Source organism: Pavona decussata, unplaced genomic scaffold (genome assembly GCF_977016875.1).
Source record: "Pavona decussata unplaced genomic scaffold, jaPavDecu1.1 SCAFFOLD_25, whole genome shotgun sequence".
Taxonomy (NCBI): Eukaryota; Metazoa; Cnidaria; class Anthozoa; order Scleractinia; family Agariciidae; genus Pavona; species Pavona decussata.
In genome coordinates, this window is record NW_028145448.1 from 1,551,025 (window position 1) to 1,577,500 (window position 26,476).

Genomic DNA, 26,476 nt, shown 5'->3' on the forward strand with positions numbered 1-26,476 from the left:
CTTAACATCTCATACGTTACGCTGCGCGCCCTATGTGGTTCTCTTTTAGCATATACGTACGTTTTTTAACTGCACATAATAATAATAATAATAATAATAATAATAATAATAATAGTAATAATAATAATAATAATAATAATAATAATAATAATAATAATAATAATAAATAGGTTCTTAAAAACGCATTTTACATCATAAATAATGGTAATTGAACTGAGTGGAGTGCAATTTGGTAATGAAATTAGAGAGCTCGTTTAAATAGACTGGAGCGAAGCCGTGGAGAACTGTCTAAGTGACAAAGAGAATTTGGAACAGCTGACCCTATCAACAGCTATACTCTTGCACCCTCTTTCGGTGACCGATTGTATTCTTATAATAATGGTATTCACGAAGATTTTTCGAGCACCGTTATTGACTTGAGCGGGACTATTTTCAAAATCGAGGTAGACATAGTGGGCCAGTTATTTAAACAGTCTAGCTTAGGTCGCGGCTTAAGACAATCAGTGGGCCTCCAAATCTGTTTATAGCTGGTTTATTTTAAGGAAATTAATAGTTTTCTAGTCTGGGATGCAAGCCTTCTTGTTACTGTCAGCAGCAGACAATATTCAGATATGAGTGTTGGCAAAATTGAAAATGGCTAAGAACGTGGTTTTCTTAAACACCGTCTAAACTGTCTTTTAATAACTGACCCAGTATATTTAGGATATAGATTTTATCAATTTTGCTATGTAGTTATGAATTTTAAGTGTTCAAGTAAAGTTTCACTTAATCCAATCCAATCCAAAAAATCGCTAAAATAGTTCACATATACGTGACGCTGAATGAAACCACCGACAACAACCTCAAGAAATTACAATTTTTATTAACCTTAAATCCAACCACCTGTATTATTTACACAGCGCATATTAGCTTTGATTCTAAAGAGGCTGTAGTGAGTAACATGGCAACAATTTGAGAAAAGGAGACTGTCTTGAAGGTGTCAAGCTTGTTGCCGATTAACTGTATGTAGTTTCTGACTCAAGCAAGGCACATGAAAAGGACATTCATTTCCTCTCGCACACTGAAGACAACTCGCAAAGAATCACGCAACATATTAACAAACGTTTCCACAAAGATTTAGCTTCAACTCCTGCGTGGAAGGGAAAAAACAAAAAACAAAAACAAAAAACAGTGTTAGAAACTAAACAATACGGCCGTTATCACAATGACGTCATTTTACTAAGAAGTTTCTGTTCTGTTTGTTAAGAATGTTTTTGGATGTACATGTACTACGGCCCAAAAGCTTCTAGCTTTAAATCTGACCTTGCACATGTATAATGGATTTGCTGTACTTTTATCCATTATCTTGTTATTACAACTACCAGAATCCTTAATTTTTTTGGCTTCTTATGTAAATTAAGGTTTTTATTATTTACTGGGTTCGCACACATTTTTGTATACAAATTTAAACGGGGAGTGTCACCTATTTTTAGTGTCAATGAGAATAGCCGAAAAACATTTGTTTCAATGGAATCGTTAAAATAATGGTTCAGTTTTGTTAACAATAACCCTACTTGTGCACAGAAACTGGTATTAATTATGTTTGGCTGCAGATGGCTAGGATGAAAATGGATTGCAACCAATTTTTTCAAGATCGTGTGTATTCTAGAGAAGTCGCTAAAATTCATCATGGTTTGTTCTTCGTTGAAGAAAAACCTTAACATTTTCTTCCAGGTGTTGTAAGAGCAATTCCATGTTACAAAGCAGTTTCTTTGTCAAATATTTGACCAGTTTTGATGAAAATACAGCAAAATCGCCAGTACACCTTAATACTTTCAAACCATAATTTTTTACTCCAGACTCAAAGTTATGAGTCAAATCACACACTAGAACAGAAAGAACTAACTATTGGCTACGACGAAATTTAGATGAAACTCGATTATCTTACAAAGATTTCACTAACATCAATTTACCAGTTGCCATAGGCAGCTTTGAAAACCCAAAATGCTTTTTTCCCCCCATTTTTTCCAGACTTTACATGTATCTTTATTTTCCATATTGTCTCCATATCCTTATCAAGAAAATTTTCTTGATAATGATGACAGGATGTCATCGAAACGTCGAAATCTCTCTGCGTTAGTTTTTCTGATTAATTTACAAGAAGCACTGAAAAAAATCGGCCAATTTTTTCAAGTTGCAATCCATATCCATCCAAGCCATCCGCAGCCAAACATAATTAATAGTAGTATCTGTGCACTAGTGGGGTTATTGTTAACAAAACTGAAACATTATTTTAACGATTGCATCGATTCAAATACGGTTTTTGGCCACTCAAAGTGACACTAAAATAGATGACACTGCCCCGTTAAATCTCACTGGGATAACAAAATTTATATAAGAAAGGTAAAACGAAATGAATTGTGTAGTCAGTTGAGGCGAAGTGAACCAACGTGAGTCAATCAAATATCTGAAATTGAAATATCCCATAACGGAGTTTTAATTGACAAGTGTTATACCATGCGAGGAATTATTGTAGGTCATTAATACGCCCCGACTATTTGCTAATATTTACTGGAAAAAGAAAACTGCCAATTATTTATGTACAGTACAAATAACCCAAGAAAAAGCCTTCAAACAAAGTTAATCCTACATGTACATGTACATTGTAGTAGTTTTTCATGCTGCTGAAAAGAAATTAAATGGCAGAAGGTTGCATACTCACAAGCAGCCACTTCTTCCATTCCTGCCAAAGCAGCTAGGTAAAGATAAGAAAAACAAATAACATTTTCTTACAATGTACATGTAACTCTACAGCACCATGTGTACACTGTAGTTATATGTACTGTACTATCTAGTCAATCAGTCTCATGAACAGAAATTCAGGGCATCACTGATAATGTTCAAGAGCAAAATTTAGGTTAGGGTGTTTTCCTTTCAAGTCTTGATATTCAACAAACCACATTACAGGAAATGTTTATATCAACAAAACAATGTTTTGATGATACTAAGAAGAAGGTCACTTATTTGTTGGTCTTCATAAGCAAGTTTTGAAAATTTTCCCATTTTGTGTAAGGTTGGCAACTGGATTAATATTATTTTAATTTATGGTCCCTTGATGATCACAAAGTGTCACAGAAGGCCAATGTACATTGTACATGTAGTACAATAGTTAGATTTATTCTATTTTTAATTATGAGAAGAAAAGGCTTTTCAGAAATGTTAAAACAGTGTGGACCTTAATGCACAGGGCAACTAGTTCTCACTGTAAGATCAAGGCTGCTGGAATGACAAAATCAGTCTAACAACTTGCAAAAATAATGGTTGAAACACTTGGCCAAATTAGCTTTTCCCTGTACAAAGTGATCCTGTTGGAAATTTACTCACTTCCTTACTTACAATGTACTGTATTGTGACTTTTAAGTGTTGATGCAGGTAGGTTTAAACTGTCATATTCCTGCAAACTGTACAACATTGATTTTCATGGAGGGAGGGGGTCCCAGGTGGAAATCTTATTAAGATCTTGTAAGATCTTACAAGATCTTGTAAGAATCTTGTAAGAATGAAAATAACACTAAGATCTTAATAAGATCTTGTTAAGATTTCATATCTTAATAAGATCTTACAACACTTCTTAATAAAATCTTAATGCAAACTATACAATCTTCAGCATTTTAAGATCTTATAAGATCTTACAAGATCTTACTAAATTCTTGTAAGATACTTGTAAGAATCTTGATAAAATCCTCAACCTAACAATCAATAAGATCTTAAACAGCTATTAATAAGATCTTATCCATTTCTTAATATTTTCTTATTAAGATCTTATCAAAATTTGTGACAAGATCTTATTAGCAATCTTGTTAAGATCTTAAGAATTAACTTACAAGAATCTTGTTAAGATCTTACTATAAATTAAAAATAAGATCTTAAACATATTTTGATAAGATCTTACCTATTTCCTAATGTTTTCTTAATAAGATCTTAATTGAAATTTGTACCAAGATCTTACAACCACTCTGATTAAGATCTTACCACCTTACAATTATCTTTGTAAGATCTTAGCATAAATAAAGAATAAGATTTTTTGAAAACAGTTCTTATGAAGATCTTGTAAAACAAAAACAAAAACTTCTTCTTTGGTTCAATTTTTTATTAAGATCACATAATATCTTACAAGAATCTTGACAGGATCTAAGAATAAACATGCCAGCAAGACTCTCACACTGACTGTGATAATCTCTTTACTTTCTTTGAAATTTAGTTGTTTGTTGTGACATCTTGTACATCTTAATACTGTTTTCTTCAGTGTTCTAAGTTGATAAACGCTATGTAGGCATGTGTGTTTCTAAACAAAGGCTTAAAAGATATGACTGTTAAGACTTGCAGTTTGCAGTTTACAGATTGTATTTGCATGAAAAAAACTAAATGCTCAGTCCTACACTGAAACTCATTTGTGAAAACATTATTACTTACAAACCTGCATTAATGAATCTCAACTCCATTTAATGCCAGAAAGAACAAAAATGCTTTAAATCATAATTTCTACGATTTTCATGCACAATGCTAGCTTTTAAAATGAGCAAGAAAACGTGGAAAAACGTGGAATCACAGCAACACCGGCAGCTATCTTGGATTTCATTCAGACTGGGAAGACTGGGCACCATTTTGGTCAGCAGATATGCCACTGCAGGCTCGGAGAAAAGACCGTTTCATGTTAGATTTTAGGCGGGATTCAAGTATACAGCACACATTTCCTCTGGATTTTGCCTCTGTTAGCTAAAAAAATGATGGCTTCAAGCAGCAAACTGTGGACAAACACTTTTTAGAAAGAGGTAAGTTTCGTTACCAATTATTTTGTGAAAGACTGCTTGAAAATGTGTGATCGTTAACGCGAATTACAGACATTTACATAAGCATGCTGCTTCTCGAAGATTGTTGAGGTGGTCATTCCCTATTTAGTTTTTATTATGAAGCCTTTGCAAACGTTTTTACGGAGTAATTTGTAGCTGGGTTGATATCATGACAGAGTTGTTATAAGCTGAAGACTTGAGTGATCGATCTTGATTTGGCGTGAAGATCAGTTTATGATCTTCGTGGAGTGTATGACTCATTTTGCTCACATCAGGAATTGAACTAACAAGATTGTTATGGGTCAGAGAAGCTCACTGCAACATTGTCTAAATTAAAGTTAATGGCAGCTTAGTGGTCACTGTGATCACTTAGAAAAACCCGATTTAAAGTGCACAATTTTCTGTTTTACTGTAGATTTTCAACTCCTATCTCCATTTTGTTGTCAAGGTTGAGACTCAAGACTGCAACTTCAGAGTCAAGTCAACAAATCCTGCCCAATAAAGTCACTTATAATTATGACTGCTGGAATCTATTTTAACTGATTTAATTTTGTTGTGAATTGTGACTTCTGCTAATTCTACTCAGGAATAGTAATACTAAATAAAATTTTGTAACTTACATAATGGCAGTATTTGATCAGCACTTGATATCATAGTTGAAAACAGCAAGCAATAAATTATAAAGGGAACACTCAGTAACAATCCTTTTGATCAATGCAATCATTTTTTCTTATAAATTAGGCTTTTATGAACTTGTCAAACCTGCATTAGGAATAGTAATATTTAGCACACTGTAAATGGTTTAGCCTAAACTCTGGAGTTTGTAAGCATAAAAGAAATGTAAATGGGCAATTGGCTTAGAGAAATCCTCACAAAATAACTGAAAAGTGGCATTCTCGTGCGATTCACACAATGATGATGTAATCCTGCTCTTCAGTGGGTTGTGGCTTAATCCAGCTAGTATTCCATCCCCATCATTTGTAAAACAAATAATTATTGTTTTTAGTTGCTTCACTGAGTATCTCTTGTATATTGGTGCCATTCTTTTGGCTGAAAAGTTGAAAGGCTCTGCTCGCAAACAGTATAAACTCTCAATAGTTGTTGAAACGCTGCTCCCCTTTCCTCTTGGTCAATGTTGTTTGGGCAAATTGGCGTGCAGGTCATCATTGCTTCCATTGTACTTTACTTAGGAGGAGGAGGGAGGGAGACACTTCTAACAAACAGTCTTTCAACATTTTGACGCCAATAGAAGGCTGCTGTCAGCATTTGCTCAGAGGCAAACAGTACATGATGATTTGACCAATGGAAAGCATAATTATTGTTCTAATTGGTAGCTTTTTTAGCAAGAAAATTAGCAAAAAAAAATTAGGAAAATAGCATAAAAAATGATATCTTGTTCTTTTGTTTTTAATTATTTTTCTTTTTTTCTCCACAGGGGCCATACAGGATAATTTCAAGCTTCCATGTTTTCTTGCTTTTAACATGCAACTGAAAGGAATTATTGGGGTTTTTTGTTTTATGTTTATTTTTTATTTATTTATTTATTTTTTAATACTAAAGAACATTATTGTACCAGTGGAAACCAAGCTCTTATTCATATGTACAAGTGTTTTTAAGGTTGCTTCTTTCTTGGGAAAATATTACTGGCAAATAATAATTCTCTGGATTGTTTACCAGATTAATTAAGTCAAATAGATTATTATTAGTGCTTCATTAATTGATGCAAATAGAAGAAAAAGTTACATATTATTATAGAACTTTATCCTAGTCTAGAGAACATTTGTTGGTAAAGATTTGTTTCTGTCACTCTTGTGGATTACAATAATAACTATAGTGCTCTTGATCTTGTGAGCATGCATCAACAGAACTTGAATATATGCCTTGTAAAACAGCTGTATATAGCATTGTAGTCAATGAAAGTTTCCATTATGTTAACTTGTGAAGATTGTTGTGATAAATTTATTTCACAATAGCCAAGATTTAGCAATAAAAAGGTTATCACACATGATTTTTCTTGTTGGTTATGGGTTAACAATGGCCCATACTTTGAATCTAAGTGCTACAAGCATATCCACCTCAAGTCAGTTTCTAGGTACGTATAGATTTTGTATTGTAAGCAAGCTGTGATCAAACTCTCAGGAACACATGATTCTAGTTTAATTTTGAATGAACCAGTGTAGGTCATTGCCAGAAATGTCAGGGCGATCCAAAAGAAAATTTAAGTATACACGTCAGGTTTTTCCCTATTTTGCAGCTTGCTTGAAAAGCAAAATCAAATCTTGGCCCTTCAATTTATCCTGGTTATGGATCTCCCAAGACTTTCTACATTTTAATTGGTAAGATTCTGACAATATCTTAGAAAAACATTTGAAGAGATCTTGTCGAAATCTTGTAAGATGTTGGAAAGAATCTTGTAAGATCTTGGTAAGAATCTTATGAAATCTTGTAAGATCTTGGTAAGAATCTTATAAAGTCTTGTAAGAATCTTATGAAATCTTGTAAGATCTTGGTAAGAATCTTATGAAATCTTGTAAGATCTTGGCAAGAATCTTATAACATCTTATAAGATCTTGGTAAGAATCTTATGAAATCTTGTAAGATCTTGGTAAGAATCTTATAAAATCTTGTAAGATCTAAGTAAGAATGTTTTAAGATCTTGTTAGAATCTTATAAGATCTTACAAGATCTTGTAAGAATCTTGTAAGATCTTGTAAGAATCTTGTGACAAGATCTTGTAAGATTCTTGTAAGATTCTTAAATAAGATTCTTAATAAGAATCTTGATAAGAAACTTAATAAGATCTTACTAAGATCTTAATAAGATTTCCACCTGGGGTGGGTGGGTTACACCACAAGGACTTAAAAAAACTTTCAGAATGAGTCAACAAACCAAGGCAACTTTAACTCTTGCTGCAACTGTTTAAAGCCAAGAAAATAATCATAAAAATAACCCTTAAATTTCTTGTTTTCAATATGATTGTTACAGATCTGCATTTACTGTTTGACACCAAACAGCCTAAAGTACTCTGACCAGCAGTTGTTGTTGTGACTTGTTTCTCACGAAGCGAGGTTAATACATTTGTCAGCGGAGCTAAGCTGTGTAAATTCAAGCCAAAAATATATTTATATATATATATCAATGAAGGTGTCCGTTCTGTTGTTTAAACGGGGAGTGTCACCTATTTTTAGTGTCAATGAGAATAGCCGAAAAACATTTGTTTCAATGGAATCGTTAAAATAATGGTTCAGTTTTGTTAACAATAACCCTACTTGTGCACAGAAACTGGTATTAATTATGTTTGGCTGCAGATGGCTAGGATGAAAATGGATTGCAACCAATTTTTTCAAGATCGTGTGTATTCTAGAGAAGTCGCTAAAATTCATCATGGTTTGTTCTTCGTTGAAGAAAAACCTTAACATTTTCTTCCAGGTGTTGTAAGAGCAATTCCATGTTACAAAGCAGTTTCTTTGTCAAATATTTGACCAGTTTTGATGAAAATACAGCAAAATCGCCAGTACACCTTAATACTTTCAAACCATAATTTTTTACTCCAGACTCAAAGTTATGAGTCAAATCACACACTAGAACAGAAAGAACTAACTATTGGCTACGACGAAATTTAGATGAAACTCGATTATCTTACAAAGATTTCACTAACATCAATTTACCAGTTGCCATAGGCAGCTTTGAAAACCCAAAATGCTTTTTTCCCCCCATTTTTTCCAGACTTTACATGTATCTTTATTTTCCATATTGTCTCCATATCCTTATCAAGAAAATTTTCTTGATAATGATGACAGGATGTCATCGAAACGTCGAAATCTCTCTGCGTTAGTTTTTCTGATTAATTTACAAGAAGCACTGAAAAAAATCGGCCAATTTTTTCAAGTTGCAATCCATATCCATCCAAGCCATCCGCAGCCAAACATAATTAATAGTAGTATCTGTGCACTAGTGGGGTTATTGTTAACAAAACTGAAACATTATTTTAACGATTGCATCGATTCAAATACGGTTTTTGGCCACTCAAAGTGACACTAAAATAGATGACACTGCCCCGTTAAATCTCACTGGGATAACAAAATTTATATAAGAAAGGTAAAACGAAATGAATTGTGTAGTCAGTTGAGGCGAAGTGAACCAACGTGAGTCAATCAAATATCTGAAATTGAAATATCCCATAACGGAGTTTTAATTGACAAGTGTTATACCATGCGAGGAATTATTGTAGGTCATTAATACGCCCCGACTATTTGCTAATATTTACTGGAAAAAGAAAACTGCCAATTATTTATGTACAGTACAAATAACCCAAGAAAAAGCCTTCAAACAAAGTTAATCCTACATGTACATGTACATTGTAGTAGTTTTTCATGCTGCTGAAAAGAAATTAAATGGCAGAAGGTTGCATACTCACAAGCAGCCACTTCTTCCATTCCTGCCAAAGCAGCTAGGTAAAGATAAGAAAAACAAATAACATTTTCTTACAATGTACATGTAACTCTACAGCACCATGTGTACACTGTAGTTATATGTACTGTACTATCTAGTCAATCAGTCTCATGAACAGAAATTCAGGGCATCACTGATAATGTTCAAGAGCAAAATTTAGGTTAGGGTGTTTTCCTTTCAAGTCTTGATATTCAACAAACCACATTACAGGAAATGTTTATATCAACAAAACAATGTTTTGATGATACTAAGAAGAAGGTCACTTATTTGTTGGTCTTCATAAGCAAGTTTTGAAAATTTTCCCATTTTGTGTAAGGTTGGCAACTGGATTAATATTATTTTAATTTATGGTCCCTTGATGATCACAAAGTGTCACAGAAGGCCAATGTACATTGTACATGTAGTACAATAGTTAGATTTATTCTATTTTTAATTATGAGAAGAAAAGGCTTTTCAGAAATGTTAAAACAGTGTGGACCTTAATGCACAGGGCAACTAGTTCTCACTGTAAGATCAAGGCTGCTGGAATGACAAAATCAGTCTAACAACTTGCAAAAATAATGGTTGAAACACTTGGCCAAATTAGCTTTTCCCTGTACAAAGTGATCCTGTTGGAAATTTACTCACTTCCTTACTTACAATGTACTGTATTGTGACTTTTAAGTGTTGATGCAGGTAGGTTTAAACTGTCATATTCCTGCAAACTGTACAACATTGATTTTCATGGAGGGAGGGGGTCCCAGGTGGAAATCTTATTAAGATCTTGTAAGATCTTACAAGATCTTGTAAGAATCTTGTAAGAATGAAAATAACACTAAGATCTTAATAAGATCTTGTTAAGATTTCATATCTTAATAAGATCTTACAACACTTCTTAATAAAATCTTAATGCAAACTATACAATCTTCAGCATTTTAAGATCTTATAAGATCTTACAAGATCTTACTAAATTCTTGTAAGATACTTGTAAGAATCTTGATAAAATCCTCAACCTAACAATCAATAAGATCTTAAACAGCTATTAATAAGATCTTATCCATTTCTTAATATTTTCTTATTAAGATCTTATCAAAATTTGTGACAAGATCTTATTAGCAATCTTGTTAAGATCTTAAGAATTAACTTACAAGAATCTTGTTAAGATCTTACTATAAATTAAAAATAAGATCTTAAACATATTTTGATAAGATCTTACCTATTTCCTAATGTTTTCTTAATAAGATCTTAATTGAAATTTGTACCAAGATCTTACAACCACTCTGATTAAGATCTTACCACCTTACAATTATCTTTGTAAGATCTTAGCATAAATAAAGAATAAGATTTTTTGAAAACAGTTCTTATGAAGATCTTGTAAAACAAAAACAAAAACTTCTTCTTTGGTTCAATTTTTTATTAAGATCACATAATATCTTACAAGAATCTTGACAGGATCTAAGAATAAACATGCCAGCAAGACTCTCACACTGACTGTGATAATCTCTTTACTTTCTTTGAAATTTAGTTGTTTGTTGTGACATCTTGTACATCTTAATACTGTTTTCTTCAGTGTTCTAAGTTGATAAACGCTATGTAGGCATGTGTGTTTCTAAACAAAGGCTTAAAAGATATGACTGTTAAGACTTGCAGTTTGCAGTTTACAGATTGTATTTGCATGAAAAAAACTAAATGCTCAGTCCTACACTGAAACTCATTTGTGAAAACATTATTACTTACAAACCTGCATTAATGAATCTCAACTCCATTTAATGCCAGAAAGAACAAAAATGCTTTAAATCATAATTTCTACGATTTTCATGCACAATGCTAGCTTTTAAAATGAGCAAGAAAACGTGGAAAAACGTGGAATCACAGCAACACCGGCAGCTATCTTGGATTTCATTCAGACTGGGAAGACTGGGCACCATTTTGGTCAGCAGATATGCCACTGCAGGCTCGGAGAAAAGACCGTTTCATGTTAGATTTTAGGCGGGATTCAAGTATACAGCACACATTTCCTCTGGATTTTGCCTCTGTTAGCTAAAAAAATGATGGCTTCAAGCAGCAAACTGTGGACAAACACTTTTTAGAAAGAGGTAAGTTTCGTTACCAATTATTTTGTGAAAGACTGCTTGAAAATGTGTGATCGTTAACGCGAATTACAGACATTTACATAAGCATGCTGCTTCTCGAAGATTGTTGAGGTGGTCATTCCCTATTTAGTTTTTATTATGAAGCCTTTGCAAACGTTTTTACGGAGTAATTTGTAGCTGGGTTGATATCATGACAGAGTTGTTATAAGCTGAAGACTTGAGTGATCGATCTTGATTTGGCGTGAAGATCAGTTTATGATCTTCGTGGAGTGTATGACTCATTTTGCTCACATCAGGAATTGAACTAACAAGATTGTTATGGGTCAGAGAAGCTCACTGCAACATTGTCTAAATTAAAGTTAATGGCAGCTTAGTGGTCACTGTGATCACTTAGAAAAACCCGATTTAAAGTGCACAATTTTCTGTTTTACTGTAGATTTTCAACTCCTATCTCCATTTTGTTGTCAAGGTTGAGACTCAAGACTGCAACTTCAGAGTCAAGTCAACAAATCCTGCCCAATAAAGTCACTTATAATTATGACTGCTGGAATCTATTTTAACTGATTTAATTTTGTTGTGAATTGTGACTTCTGCTAATTCTACTCAGGAATAGTAATACTAAATAAAATTTTGTAACTTACATAATGGCAGTATTTGATCAGCACTTGATATCATAGTTGAAAACAGCAAGCAATAAATTATAAAGGGAACACTCAGTAACAATCCTTTTGATCAATGCAATCATTTTTTCTTATAAATTAGGCTTTTATGAACTTGTCAAACCTGCATTAGGAATAGTAATATTTAGCACACTGTAAATGGTTTAGCCTAAACTCTGGAGTTTGTAAGCATAAAAGAAATGTAAATGGGCAATTGGCTTAGAGAAATCCTCACAAAATAACTGAAAAGTGGCATTCTCGTGCGATTCACACAATGATGATGTAATCCTGCTCTTCAGTGGGTTGTGGCTTAATCCAGCTAGTATTCCATCCCCATCATTTGTAAAACAAATAATTATTGTTTTTAGTTGCTTCACTGAGTATCTCTTGTATATTGGTGCCATTCTTTTGGCTGAAAAGTTGAAAGGCTCTGCTCGCAAACAGTATAAACTCTCAATAGTTGTTGAAACGCTGCTCCCCTTTCCTCTTGGTCAATGTTGTTTGGGCAAATTGGCGTGCAGGTCATCATTGCTTCCATTGTACTTTACTTAGGAGGAGGAGGGAGGGAGACACTTCTAACAAACAGTCTTTCAACATTTTGACGCCAATAGAAGGCTGCTGTCAGCATTTGCTCAGAGGCAAACAGTACATGATGATTTGACCAATGGAAAGCATAATTATTGTTCTAATTGGTAGCTTTTTTAGCAAGAAAATTAGCAAAAAAAAATTAGGAAAATAGCATAAAAAATGATATCTTGTTCTTTTGTTTTTAATTATTTTTCTTTTTTTCTCCACAGGGGCCATACAGGATAATTTCAAGCTTCCATGTTTTCTTGCTTTTAACATGCAACTGAAAGGAATTATTGGGGTTTTTTGTTTTATGTTTATTTTTTATTTATTTATTTATTTTTTAATACTAAAGAACATTATTGTACCAGTGGAAACCAAGCTCTTATTCATATGTACAAGTGTTTTTAAGGTTGCTTCTTTCTTGGGAAAATATTACTGGCAAATAATAATTCTCTGGATTGTTTACCAGATTAATTAAGTCAAATAGATTATTATTAGTGCTTCATTAATTGATGCAAATAGAAGAAAAAGTTACATATTATTATAGAACTTTATCCTAGTCTAGAGAACATTTGTTGGTAAAGATTTGTTTCTGTCACTCTTGTGGATTACAATAATAACTATAGTGCTCTTGATCTTGTGAGCATGCATCAACAGAACTTGAATATATGCCTTGTAAAACAGCTGTATATAGCATTGTAGTCAATGAAAGTTTCCATTATGTTAACTTGTGAAGATTGTTGTGATAAATTTATTTCACAATAGCCAAGATTTAGCAATAAAAAGGTTATCACACATGATTTTTCTTGTTGGTTATGGGTTAACAATGGCCCATACTTTGAATCTAAGTGCTACAAGCATATCCACCTCAAGTCAGTTTCTAGGTACGTATAGATTTTGTATTGTAAGCAAGCTGTGATCAAACTCTCAGGAACACATGATTCTAGTTTAATTTTGAATGAACCAGTGTAGGTCATTGCCAGAAATGTCAGGGCGATCCAAAAGAAAATTTAAGTATACACGTCAGGTTTTTCCCTATTTTGCAGCTTGCTTGAAAAGCAAAATCAAATCTTGGCCCTTCAATTTATCCTGGTTATGGATCTCCCAAGACTTTCTACATTTTAATTGGTAAGATTCTGACAATATCTTAGAAAAACATTTGAAGAGATCTTGTCGAAATCTTGTAAGATGTTGGAAAGAATCTTGTAAGATCTTGGTAAGAATCTTATGAAATCTTGTAAGATCTTGGTAAGAATCTTATAAAGTCTTGTAAGAATCTTATGAAATCTTGTAAGATCTTGGTAAGAATCTTATGAAATCTTGTAAGATCTTGGCAAGAATCTTATAACATCTTATAAGATCTTGGTAAGAATCTTATGAAATCTTGTAAGATCTTGGTAAGAATCTTATAAAATCTTGTAAGATCTAAGTAAGAATGTTTTAAGATCTTGTTAGAATCTTATAAGATCTTACAAGATCTTGTAAGAATCTTGTAAGATCTTGTAAGAATCTTGTGACAAGATCTTGTAAGATTCTTGTAAGATTCTTAAATAAGATTCTTAATAAGAATCTTGATAAGAAACTTAATAAGATCTTACTAAGATCTTAATAAGATTTCCACCTGGGGTGGGTGGGTTACACCACAAGGACTTAAAAAAACTTTCAGAATGAGTCAACAAACCAAGGCAACTTTAACTCTTGCTGCAACTGTTTAAAGCCAAGAAAATAATCATAAAAATAACCCTTAAATTTCTTGTTTTCAATATGATTGTTACAGATCTGCATTTACTGTTTGACACCAAACAGCCTAAAGTACTCTGACCAGCAGTTGTTGTTGTGACTTGTTTCTCACGAAGCGAGGTTAATACATTTGTCAGCGGAGCTAAGCTGTGTAAATTCAAGCCAAAAATATATTTATATATATATATCAATGAAGGTGTCCGTTCTGTTGCCTGGCAACAGTGCAAACAAAGTTTGAATGATGTCAGACAAAGAGAAGGTTACTAGACAGCAACAGGTTGGAAGAAAGGCTGGCGTCAGATGCAACTCATGTTTATTCATTGAGGGCTGGATGTGTGTATTCATCAGGCAGTGAAAAATGTTTACTATTGGTGAAACACAACCAAACTGTGATCCAAATGAACCACAGGAGGACGCACAAGAGACAAGACAAATTTGCCGAAGGAGATTAAACAATGAAACTCAGCACGAGCAGTAAAGAAGAAGGAGACATCAAGAAACCACAGAGTTAAGACAAAAGGCAACATCACTACAAATCAACTATCCACCCAGCCCTAGCTTCGCAAGGTTTTGCGAATCACTTATTTCTTGTCATAAGCAATAAAATAATACATTAGTACATTTGACCAGCACTGCGAAAACAGCCTCAGGTCCCTTTATTTATCAAGCAGTGAAAAATGTTTACTATTCATGAAACACGACTAAACTGTGATCCATATGAACCACAGGAGGACACACAAGAGACAAGACAAATTCGCCGAACGAGATAAAACAACGAAACTCAGCGAGGGCAGCGAAAAAGAAGGAGACATCAACAAACCACAGAGCTAAGACAAAAGACATCACTTCAAATCAACTGTCCACCCAGCCCTAGCTTTGCGAGGTTTTGCGAGTCATGTATTTCTTGTCACAAGTAATAAATACATGTAAGTACATTTGACCAGCACTGCAAAAAAAGCATCAGGTCCCTTACTTTCCTACAAAGAATACAATGGCATTGTTATTGGGTGAGAAGCTTGGTGTGGAGAATCAATTAACGGTGGCTGCATAAGAGACTAACAGTGTCTTGACCAAATACTTCACAGTATTTTTAAAGAAGGGGGCCTAAACTGTTTCACAAAAACAATGAGCCTGTTGGATTCAATTTTCTTTTAGAAATGTATATGCAAGGCCAACCTGGGTCCATTGAGTACTGGGTACCTCCCCTAGAAACACTGCTGAGTAAATGCTCATACCTTGTACATGCACAGTTATTAAGCTGTTTCAATTAACGCCGTTGGAAAGCCGTGACAAGAGCACAAGATGATATGGGTCACTTGTTGATAAACTTAACAAACTCCGCTATAGAACTCTAAAGTCACATCACAATAGCTAAATATGTGAAATCATGGGATCTGCTGAGATACTCAGAGAGAGCATGAAAATGCTGGTTGTCCTTAAGGCACAGCAAAGTCAAGGCCAGCAGAATGACCAAGTGTTGAAGTCAAACAATTCTATATTGAAAGCCATTTTTTATGGGCTGATTTGGTCAGTCAATTCTCATTCATTCAATCTTTACATTGCTTCTATGCAGAAGGAATAGTTCAATACATCAAGTATTTGTTTTGCTCCAAAGATAAGTTTATTGAGCAATCAGTCAATCATCATCTTATACATCTAACGCCCATCATTCCTCCAACTCACAAGACTCCGAAATTAACTAGATTCCCAATGATTGAGCCTCAATCCTTGATTCTCACAAGGTTCAGGTATTAAAGATTAAATCAAGAATCCAGATTGAACAGAGACTGTCAGTGTACTTTTGAGCATTACTACTCTTCTTTAATGAGAGCCAATTATCAAGAGAATCAAGAGCAACGATGAGGGGGCATCCATAACTCAATAGTTTAATAATTATTGTAAACCCCCCCCCACACACACACACACACACACACACAGTGTTGTAAATTATCCCTGAAAAGCCCTCTGGGGAGTGGATAATAAGATATTTCATTATTTGAAATTCAAGACTTGAAAGACACTGCCAAATCACCCTTACCATGACAAAAACGCGATAATGTACTGTAAAATGTAATGTGAATGTACATACCATCATGTAGTCTAAAAGTGTAGGATGTACCCATGTAATCAACTTGTGGACTTACCTTCCCTTTCTGCTTTTTCTCTTGCATATCTTTCTGCTAAGAGTTGACCTTTTGGATACCAAGGTGCATTCTTGTGCGTCTTAATCAACTCAGTATATCTTTCCTCTGCTGTTTCCTCAAACCTGTGCCCTTTATAACCAATAACCAGCCCAACAGAAGTCCAGAATACATGCATCAAAGGTTCTGCAGAAAAACACAGTTTTGCTATCACCGAGGCATGTGATGTGAAACAAAAGATTCAAAAGAAACTACTGTAAAGTGAGAATTAACCACATTGTGCGATTTCTTTCATGGATTAAGCAACTTTTTGGGAATTATTTGATTGGGTGCAATTTGTTTCACAAGCTGAGAATGGAAACATGATCGCTTTTACCCTCGCTAAAACAGTATGCTGCGTACAATTATGATTGATTGTGCTTGAATCTTTTGAATCAAAACTTCGAAAAAACAACACTTCATTACTTAAAAAAGCACAATACTTTAGGTTGTAATCGGCAAGGAACTGAGAAAATACTTAAAGAGCAAACTCTTTCCAGCTCGAGTATGCATGTGCGCACATCACTCCAACCAAAATGGAAACACATTTGGCTGTCTGCAGAGTCATGTTATCGAATGAACGTTGGTGACTGTAAAACAAACCGAACTGTGACCTCAGATAAGATGTATCAAAAACTAATCAAGTGAAGAGTTCTTTGTTTTCTTGTCTCAAAACTCAATGCGGGCGACTTGACACTCGACTCGAGCCTCGATTCTCGAAGCTCTCGAGCTTTGGGGATCGAGTTGTGAAGTTCAAGTTTCAAGGGACTGTCAACTTACTTTTGCACGGTACTGTAATATAAGAAGCAAAGGGTAAGGAACCTTAACATTAGCTTAATTCTACAATAATTTATTTTAGTCTTGAAATGCCACTTGATGAATTGGCAAAGTCCATAATTTATACAGTGGTATCTGTGTACAGTACACTGCGGCTCATTATTTGAGCAGTGCCACCACACGAGTACAACAAAAACTGAATTCCATTGGGCAAGATTTCTACACGGCCCCATACATTAACTTGGCGAACACTAAAGCGACTCAACTCTATTTCGTGCTAGCCATTTTTGGAAGAGGGTTAGTATGACAGTGGTGCATGTATAATTAACGTAAGGGCTGTGTGGAAATCTCTCCTTCCACTGAGCGAAACACTAAGTTCTAGTAAGTAAAGTCTCATATAAATAGACATTCCACTCGTTCTATTTTTGAAGTGCTGTTGGTACTAGCTGAATATCAAAATTACAGAAAAACAGTTCTTGCACTGAAGCTGTACCCCAGGAGCACTAGCTTTACTAATTTGAGTCCATTGCATTGCAAAGGGCAAATTTAAGATTATGCAAGCTTAACTTTACGACTTTTTCTCAGTTTTGCCTACCTAAATTCTTGAATAAATGAAAATTATGGAAAGGGGGAACCAGCAAAAAAAAAAAAAAAAAAAAAAAAACTGTCCTACATTCTGTCTATCACTAATATAAATCTATTACGTTCTATCACGAATGCTGTTCCCTTATTGGCTGCGCTACTCACTATCTGATCTGATCTGGATCGAGTCGCGAAGTTCGAGTTTCGAGGGACTGTCAACTTACATTTGCACGGTACTGTAGTCAGTAGATTTATCCGCGCGCGGTGTGACTTATTTATATCATTATTCAATAAAAAAAATTAACCTGTCGGTCTTCGTCCTCATCAACTATCACGCGATAGAAATTTCGAGCTCATAATCTAATTGTTAACTACAGTATTGAATCACAATAATATTGTCCTACGTACAGTACTGTCCACGTACTTGGACTCGAAACAACAACAAAAAAAATGCAACGGCACTTACTTCTCCACATGGGTAAACCACGTACCAGATTAGCGTAGCACGCCGTAAACAAACCACCAACCCCAAACCAGACTACTGTTCTGATCATGTCTAAAATGAACAGCGAAAGGCTGACCTTTAGTGCTTCCAACAAATCCAAGATGGCGTCTCGAGACAAAAGCTTAGCCACCAGGCTTTCAAGTGAACCGCTGACTACTTGTTTCGGTATCGTGTTCGCGTAGTACTTGGTGTAAGAATAACTGTTATGTCCCGAGCTACACCCGTCTGTACTTGCGACTAGTCGTAACTGCGCACTGTACCGTGAGGAGTTGTGATTGGGCCAAACTGGCTTTAGTTCACACTCGTTTTATGGTCTTTTCCCATTTTAGCGGAATAGCCGCTCGCCGGCCGTGTCTGATAAACGGTATACTGTGAAAACTGAAGTGTGTTGAGAATTATCCATCAACGGGAAGATTAGGGATTCAACTTTACTAGGGATTCACATATCTGCACCATCCTGTGGGCACGAGAAAGGGGGCCTCGAGTTTCAACGAAAACTACTGCTCCCACAGTGCTTGCTACACCAGTCTAGACAAGGAAAATCAGGAATTCAATAACCGACTTTAAATGTTGCGATCCCCTTGGATGCGCCCCTCAATTTTTACTTCAGTCTACATTTGATTACTGCTCTACAATGTGGTAAGTATTCTTTCACAGCTAAGATTATCAGGTAAGTGGATATACTAGGCCAAGGGAGAGCAGCACACTGGATTCTTGAGCTGATTAAATTTTATCACCACCTTGAAAGTGTCACTTCTGAGTAAGCCCCAATATCATGTTGTCCATATTCTCCATCCATTTAATACTGATACCTTTATTTATTTCACCAGGAAAAGGATTTTAAGAAAACAATTAGAGGGGTGTAGCTTAGCCTGCGAGCAAGCTCTCTTGGCAAATTGTTTTCTTAAAATCCTTTTCCTGGTGAAATAAATAAAGGTATCAGTATTAAATGCATGCATTTATGAAGATTATGCATGAATGATGCATGAAGATTAGACCTGTGTTAGAAAACAATTAGAGGGGTGTAGCTTAGCCTGCGAGCAAGCTCTCTTGGCAAATTGTTTTCTTAAAATCCTTTTCCTGGTGCCAAAAGTTTCCAATTCATGAATTTTTCAGAAGCGATGTTTTATGAAAATTATTTGACATCGGATTTCCATACAAACACTGTTATTTCAAGCCTGTTTGCCTACCCGTCAAAATGGCGTCGAAAACCGTGATAAGGCCTATTCTCCTGAAAATGTCTTCAGTTGATACCCAACAAACAAGTCATGTGGAGACGCTTATAACAACAAATATCTTGATGTTTCAATAAACTCTCCACACTATGCATGAAGATTAGACCTGTGTTAGAATAGGCCTCGCCTGAGAGAAATGTATGGAAAGTTCAAAGAACGACTGGACGCTTTCTGGCACTAGCTACATCCCTCCAATTTTTGTCTTAAAATCCTGTTCCTAGTGCCAAGAGTTTCCAATTCATGAATTTTTCAGAAGCGATGTTTTATGAGAATTATTTGACATCGGATTTCCATACAAACACTGTTATTTCAAGCCTGTTTGCCTACTCGTCAAAATGGCGTCAAAAACCGTGATAAGGCCTATTTTTATGTTGTTCATATCTGTAACCTGATCAGGCACTCGTAAGGGTGCGGGGGGGGGGGGGGGGGGAAGGGAGAGTTATCACTACTTTAAGCCTTTACGACCTTTATGCCCCAATATCAACATGCATAAATTATTCTCCCCAATGTACTCCATATATTTCTTATGGTACTAGCTGGGAAAATTTAATTAAGCATCAGTAAAGTTCCCTTTGGTAATCGTTTCCTTTAATCTCATAACCTGTATCGTATATGTTTGATTACACGGCTCTTGGATTACTGTTCACATGTTAAACGAAACATCACCCTACAGCTAAATGTGACTTTGAGATGACTCATTACTTTCCATTGTAATTATTTAACTACTAAGCCCGCATAAAAGTTCCAATTTTTGGAAGAGATCAATAAAGTTCAACTTGTCGTCAACTTCAACACAAGAAGGAAAGCACCATGGACGAGTTGCATGAAACTTAGCGGCGGGCGTAAATGCTATCGTCAGACTTTAAAATACTGAATGTGACTGGGCTGCAGGTTTTCTGATCTTAAAGAGTTTTTGCAATTGTAACTATCGCAAAGTGTTATTTTAACCACCGTATTTTTTGGTATCGTTTTGCTGTATTTATCCTGTTTTGTAAAATCATTGCCTCACTATTTTGTGTTAGCCATCGTAATTTTTGCAATATTTTTCCTTCAGTTATTTTGTTTTCTGATCATAAAAGGTTAGATAAAACAAAAGCGAAAGATCAGTTGGTTTGAAAAACAAAAACAACAACAATAACAACAACAACAACAAAAACAAAAAAAAAAACAAACAACAACAACAATCCCATTTATGTTATAACGTTCCTGAAATAAATTAGTTAAGAATTGGTTCATGCTTAGCGTGCGTATATCGAGTTATGGATGCACGCGGGAAGTTTGGAGAGCACGAGAGAAGCGTACGAGTTGCTCGAGGCGTAGCCGAGAGCAACTATAGTTTCTTGAGTGCTCTCCAAACTTTCCAAGTGCATCCATAACTCGATATACGCACAGCTAAAAGCATGAACCAATTCTTTTATAACATAGGGAAAATAAAGTAAATGATTCCTGGAAAACAGGTTTTGCTCCAGTAATTACAAAATTCTCTGTACAAAAAAAAAAAAAAAGGCGAAAATGGTTTCTCATATCGGTTTAATCTTGACCTTTCGTTAAGCTTCAAGCTCTTATAAATATGCATTTTTTATGCAGTTGTCTCTCTGTAAAAGTTTTTTAATAACATAGCGCGCGCATCCTTTTCCCATCTGACTTGCACACTTCATCGGATGGACGCACGGCCGTGCGTATGTTGAGAAATGTACCATGAAGACGCCAATAGGAATTAAATTAGGATGCACGCGCGCTATGTTATAATAATGTATTGATAACAAGGTGTCTGCTATATCCAGCTGACCCTCTTCACTTAGTACGGATGCGATTCATTTTGAATTGTTGTACAAAAAATAAATGGTCCAGGTTTTTTTGCCACCTTGACCAGAAAAGGATCCGGCTCGGCATTAAAACAACAAACACATTGTTTCCTATTGGTGTGATTATGCTGTGTTCAAGACAGCCTGGTTAACGTCGTATTAATACAAATACTGAATTAAATCACATTCTCATCATTTAAAATAGGGACCACTGGAGAGAAAGTGAAACATCAAGGTTACAAGGAGCAAAATCAAGAAAACAAACAGAAAAACAGACAAACAACAACAAAAAACAAGCAACATGATTTAACTTAAAGTAATACCACTTTCATTTTTGTCACTGTACGTCTTTTTACCAACCGTTGGCGACAGAAAACCGCTCTGACTCTTATTCAATAAATTAGTGCTTCCCGCCATCGTTGTAAACATTGACCCAGCAGTTATGTGATGCTTGAGTTCCATAAACAATGAAAGTGGCCTCTTCATAATGTCTTCTACACATCTCTGACTGCAGGGTTGTGTAGCCACGTTCGGCTCGTACCACAGCCTTCTTGGTCTGCGTTTGCCCATGGCCGGAAGGCAACGTTCCGTAAACTCGGAATGCAGCTTCTTCGTACTGTTTTCTCCACAGGTTTTCGTCAACGCTCATCTGGTGATATGTCTCGAGAATTTCTTCAGTCAGGTAACGGAATCTGCCTTTGCTCCCCTGTTTTTCCTTTCCTTTTAATTCAACAGAGACTGTGTCTTTAACTGGCTCGGTCGTGAAAGGAGATTCCATCTTATAACCTACTACAAGCCAAACTCTGCTTGCAAAGAAGGTTAGAGACGGTCTTCAAATATTTTTCGATTGCTTTTTTCTTAAATAGACGCGAAGAAGCCCAATAGGGTAGAAAAACAATTCAATGACCAAAAAAATACAAAAACAACATCAACACCGATGCCGACAAATAGCGATAACAATAACAACTCCAAAATGAGAATAACATCCACAACAGCTTTAAAGAACCTAGGTTAATGCAAAATACTGACGGCAGACTGATCCCAACGGCGGAGGTGACGAGCTGGATAGAATAAACAACAAAGGCTACAATAACTCAAATATATTTGTTAGAAAAAAATTGCCCTATATTTCGTTTTGCAATACAAACTTTCCTCGAGGGCTGAACGAAAGAGAAGAGTGAGAAACTTAAAAGGATCGTTACAAATGAAGATTTCAAATATAAAATGCGTGACAATGATTGGTTGTTTAGGACTAAAGGCTGATTTCCATATGATCGCTGATCACAGATCGCAAACAATCGCAGACGATGGCCTAGTTTAATGGCCTAGCTACAATCCAGGCCATAAATCTTGAAACAGTTTAAACGGATCTCATGCCCCTTCCCCTTTTCAGTGTCGCTTCCTCCACAAAATAAGTTTCATTCTAACAACGGTCACGATAAAACAACATTGAGTCAACATTAATATTGAGTTGGGGAGAGGAGTGTTTCAAAGTATTTTGACCCGGGTTCACGAGTCTCTTGTAGCTCAGTAAATAAATAAGTGTTGTGGAGCATCCGAACTAGTAGTCGGAAGATCATGAATATAGCCTGTTCGATCACTGTTGGGAATTAATACATGGATTATGTTTTTCCTATTTAGCCTGTGTCACTAGCTGAAAGAAAAGCATCTACTATTTATTCACCGCAAACTTAAAAAAACATAACATCACAATAGTTTGTTCACATGCAGCATTACACTTACTGGGCAACACAGTCGTTCGATGCTCAATACAGATTAAGTTTAATAGGAGGGGAGGCAGCGTTGTCGAGTGGTTAGGGCGTCGGACATGAAATCCGGTGGTCCCGGGTTCAAGTTCCGCACTGACCGCTAGCTGGAGTTGTTTCTCGGCAGCCCCGAGTTCAACTCCTGGGCCGCACTTGTAAATAGCCAGCTGGTCTGCCTCCTGCCAGTTTTCAATTTAAATTATTGGTTTGTGAAGGTTAATGCTCGGCCCCACTAGCACTTGTGCTATAAACACTGCCGAGGGTAAAAAAAGCTAAGTTATTATTACTATTATTATTATTATTATTATTATTATTATTATTATTGTTATTATTATTATTATTATTATTATTATTATTATTATTATTATTATTATTATTATTATCATTATTATTATTATTATTATTGTTATTATTATGATTACTACTACTATGTTGTCCTACCAAAGGAACAGCAAAATCGCATGTGCGTGGCAGAGGTTCAGTGGCACCCTCAACCCTTTAAAAGTAAGCCCTATTTTTTATCTGTACTGCAGAACACCTGTTTGACATCGTAACTCGATGCATGTTAGCTTTCATATAATCCCTCCCAATCTCCAAAACAACAACCATGTATTGTTATTAAACGCAGAATTTGTGTTCATTTTTACCAGTCCCAGGGCCACAGCTATCACGATATAATGTAGGTTTGGTACAATGACCCAATACGACATCAAAACTAGACGATTAGGGCCAGCTATTTAAACAGAGTCTAACTTAGGCCGCGGCTTAAGACAATCAGTGGGACTCCAAATCTGTTTATCAGTGGTTTATTTTAAGTAGATAAATAGTTTTCTAGTCTGAGATGCAAGCCTTCTTGTTACCGTCAACAGCAAACAATGTTTAGGTATGACTGTCGGCAAAATTGAAAATGGCTTAGAACGTGGTTTTGTTAAACACCGTCTTAACTGTCTTTTAATAACCGACCATTAGAGTTTACCAGAGAGTGAACGCCATTACCTGATTTCAGTGAAGCAAACGCCAGTAACCAACCTACCTAAGAACCAGGTTGCTATGATTTAACGTATCTGGAGGTTGGACATCGCAAATCCTTTTCAAATGTACCGCCCTGTTGGCATGCTTCTTTTAAAACAAAAACAAACGGAACTGCCATTTTAAGGAATGTCAGAGACTGGTTACAATAACCTTATTTAGTTTGAAGAGCACTGCTACTAGCTTTCATAACAAGGACAAGTCAGATTATTTAGGTGTTTAATTATAAGAAGTTTAAGTAAATGTGAGGCTCGGTGATATACGTCCGACCCGTTCAAACAATAACCAAAACAGGCGATTAACTCGTGCCAGAGTTTAGATACATACCATAACCGTTTTGGTTTTTTAAAGACAACATCAAAATCTGGGAGTAAAAGGCGTGGCAGAGTTTGGTTACCATAAATGTTTTCAACACTATCGCTACTGTTTAATTTCGTTATTAGTCCCCTTTCAAATCAGTAAAAACAAATTCAGAATGTTAAGTTGTGGCAGAGTTTGGACGCCGAAAGCGCTTTTCAAAGGTACCACTACTATTTAATGACGTTACTACTAGACGCATTTGAGGTTTCCAGTAACCCCGCACCAAAAAACAGCAAACTAAGGATGTTAAGGCGTGGCAGGCACCGCCAGTGTTTATTGACGTTTTTGCTGGCGCATTTAAGGTTTCCGGTAATTCCCCGCCAAACAACAACAAACCAAGGATGTTAAGGCGTGGCAGACTTTTGACACCAGAACAACATTTTAAAGGTACCGCTAGTGTTTATTGACGTTTTTACTGGCGTATTTAAGGTTTCCAGTAATCCCCCGCCAAAAAACAACAAACCAAGGATGTTAAGGCGTGGCAGGCTTTTGACACCACAAGAGCCTTTCAAAGGTACTGCTAGTGTTTATTGACGTTTTCAATGGCGCATTTAAGGTTTCGAGTAATCCCCTGCCAAACAACAACAAGCCAAGGATGTGAAGGCGTAGCAGGCTTTTGACGGCAGCACCGTGTTTCAAAGGTACCGCTACTGTTTAATGACGTTTAACTGGCGCATTTAAGGTTTCCTGTAATCCCCCAAAACAAATCCAAGGATATTAAGGTGCGGCAGAGTTTGGACGCCATAAGAGCTTTAGAAAGGTACCTACACTACGTAATGACGTTAGTACTACGTGCTTTTGAGGTTTCCAGGAATTCCTCACCAAAGAACAATAAATCCAAGGATGTTACGGCGTGGCAGGCTTTTTTGACGCCAGAGCCGTTTTTCAAAGGTACCGCTACTGTTAAATGACATTGTTACTAGGCGCATTTAAGGTTTCCAGTAATCGTCCTCCAAAAAAATAACACAGAGTTTGGACGCCATACGCGTTTTTTAAAGGTATCGCTGCACCAAAAAAAAACAAATCCAAGGATGTTAAGGCGTGGCAGAGTTTGGACGCCATAAGCGTTTTCCAAAGGTACCGCTACCTTTTAATGACGTTAGTACTAGGAGCATTTGAGGTTTCCCTGTAATCCCACCAAACAACAACACAGAATTTGGACGCCATATGCGATTTTAAAGGTACCGCTACTCCAAGAAACAACAAATTCAAGGATGTTAAGGCGTGGCAGAGTTTGGACGCCGTAAGAGCTTTCCAAAGGATGAGTCGCTATCCAGGGGATAAAATGCATTATTGAAAACTGAATCATTGTATAATGCAATTCGAGGGATTTAATTGGCTTAGCGGCCATGGTATATGAGCCATTATACCATGGCCGAGAAATGGCAGCCATTAAATTGTCTGCTGGTTATTCTTGCACAGCGAAATCAGTAAGATCTAGCAATATTTCTTGATGGTTTTTAATAAAACAATTATTCCACTTGCGCTCGTTGGATATGGAATGATTATACGCGCCTCGTTGGCTATCTATCATCTCATATCCAATACGCGCTCGTGGAATAATTGTTAATTAGCTGGAGTTCATTTTATCCGCTGGACCGCGCTTTTTCGACTGGAAAACGTTATCCGCTCTTTGAACAACCTCGCCCTGGGTTGTTTCTGTCTTGAAAGATTACCTGAAACCAAGCAAACGCCTATAGATAGTAATGTTAAAAAATCAGTTATTTTTCTTGTGTCCAAACTAAGACTAACAACAAGACTAACCACAGCAAGAATCAAACCCAAGTTGTTTAGTTTGGACACAAGAAACAAACTCCACCAAGCAAGTACTGGGCACTGAGGTTATTCAGTTATAAATGCAGGACCCTGGACGACGTCTTTAACGTTCAAACTAACATGTCACATCATCAGTCAG

At 35.8% G+C, this 26,476-nt stretch overlaps 1 protein-coding gene across 1 annotated transcript; it reads right to left on the reverse strand.

The window, feature by feature from the left end:
• Nucleotides 1-842: 842 nt before the first annotated feature.
• On the reverse strand, nucleotides 843-18,498 carry LOC146485726 (uncharacterized). Its single transcript, XM_085103090.1, has 4 exons — nucleotides 18,328-18,498; nucleotides 16,467-16,649; nucleotides 9,247-9,279; nucleotides 843-1,129 (listed from the first exon to the last, which is right to left on the reverse strand). Coding segments are annotated over exons 1-4 (306 nt in total). The 5' UTR covers nucleotides 18,416-18,498; the 3' UTR covers nucleotides 843-1,127.
• Between the last annotated feature and the right edge of the window lie 7,978 nt (nucleotides 18,499-26,476).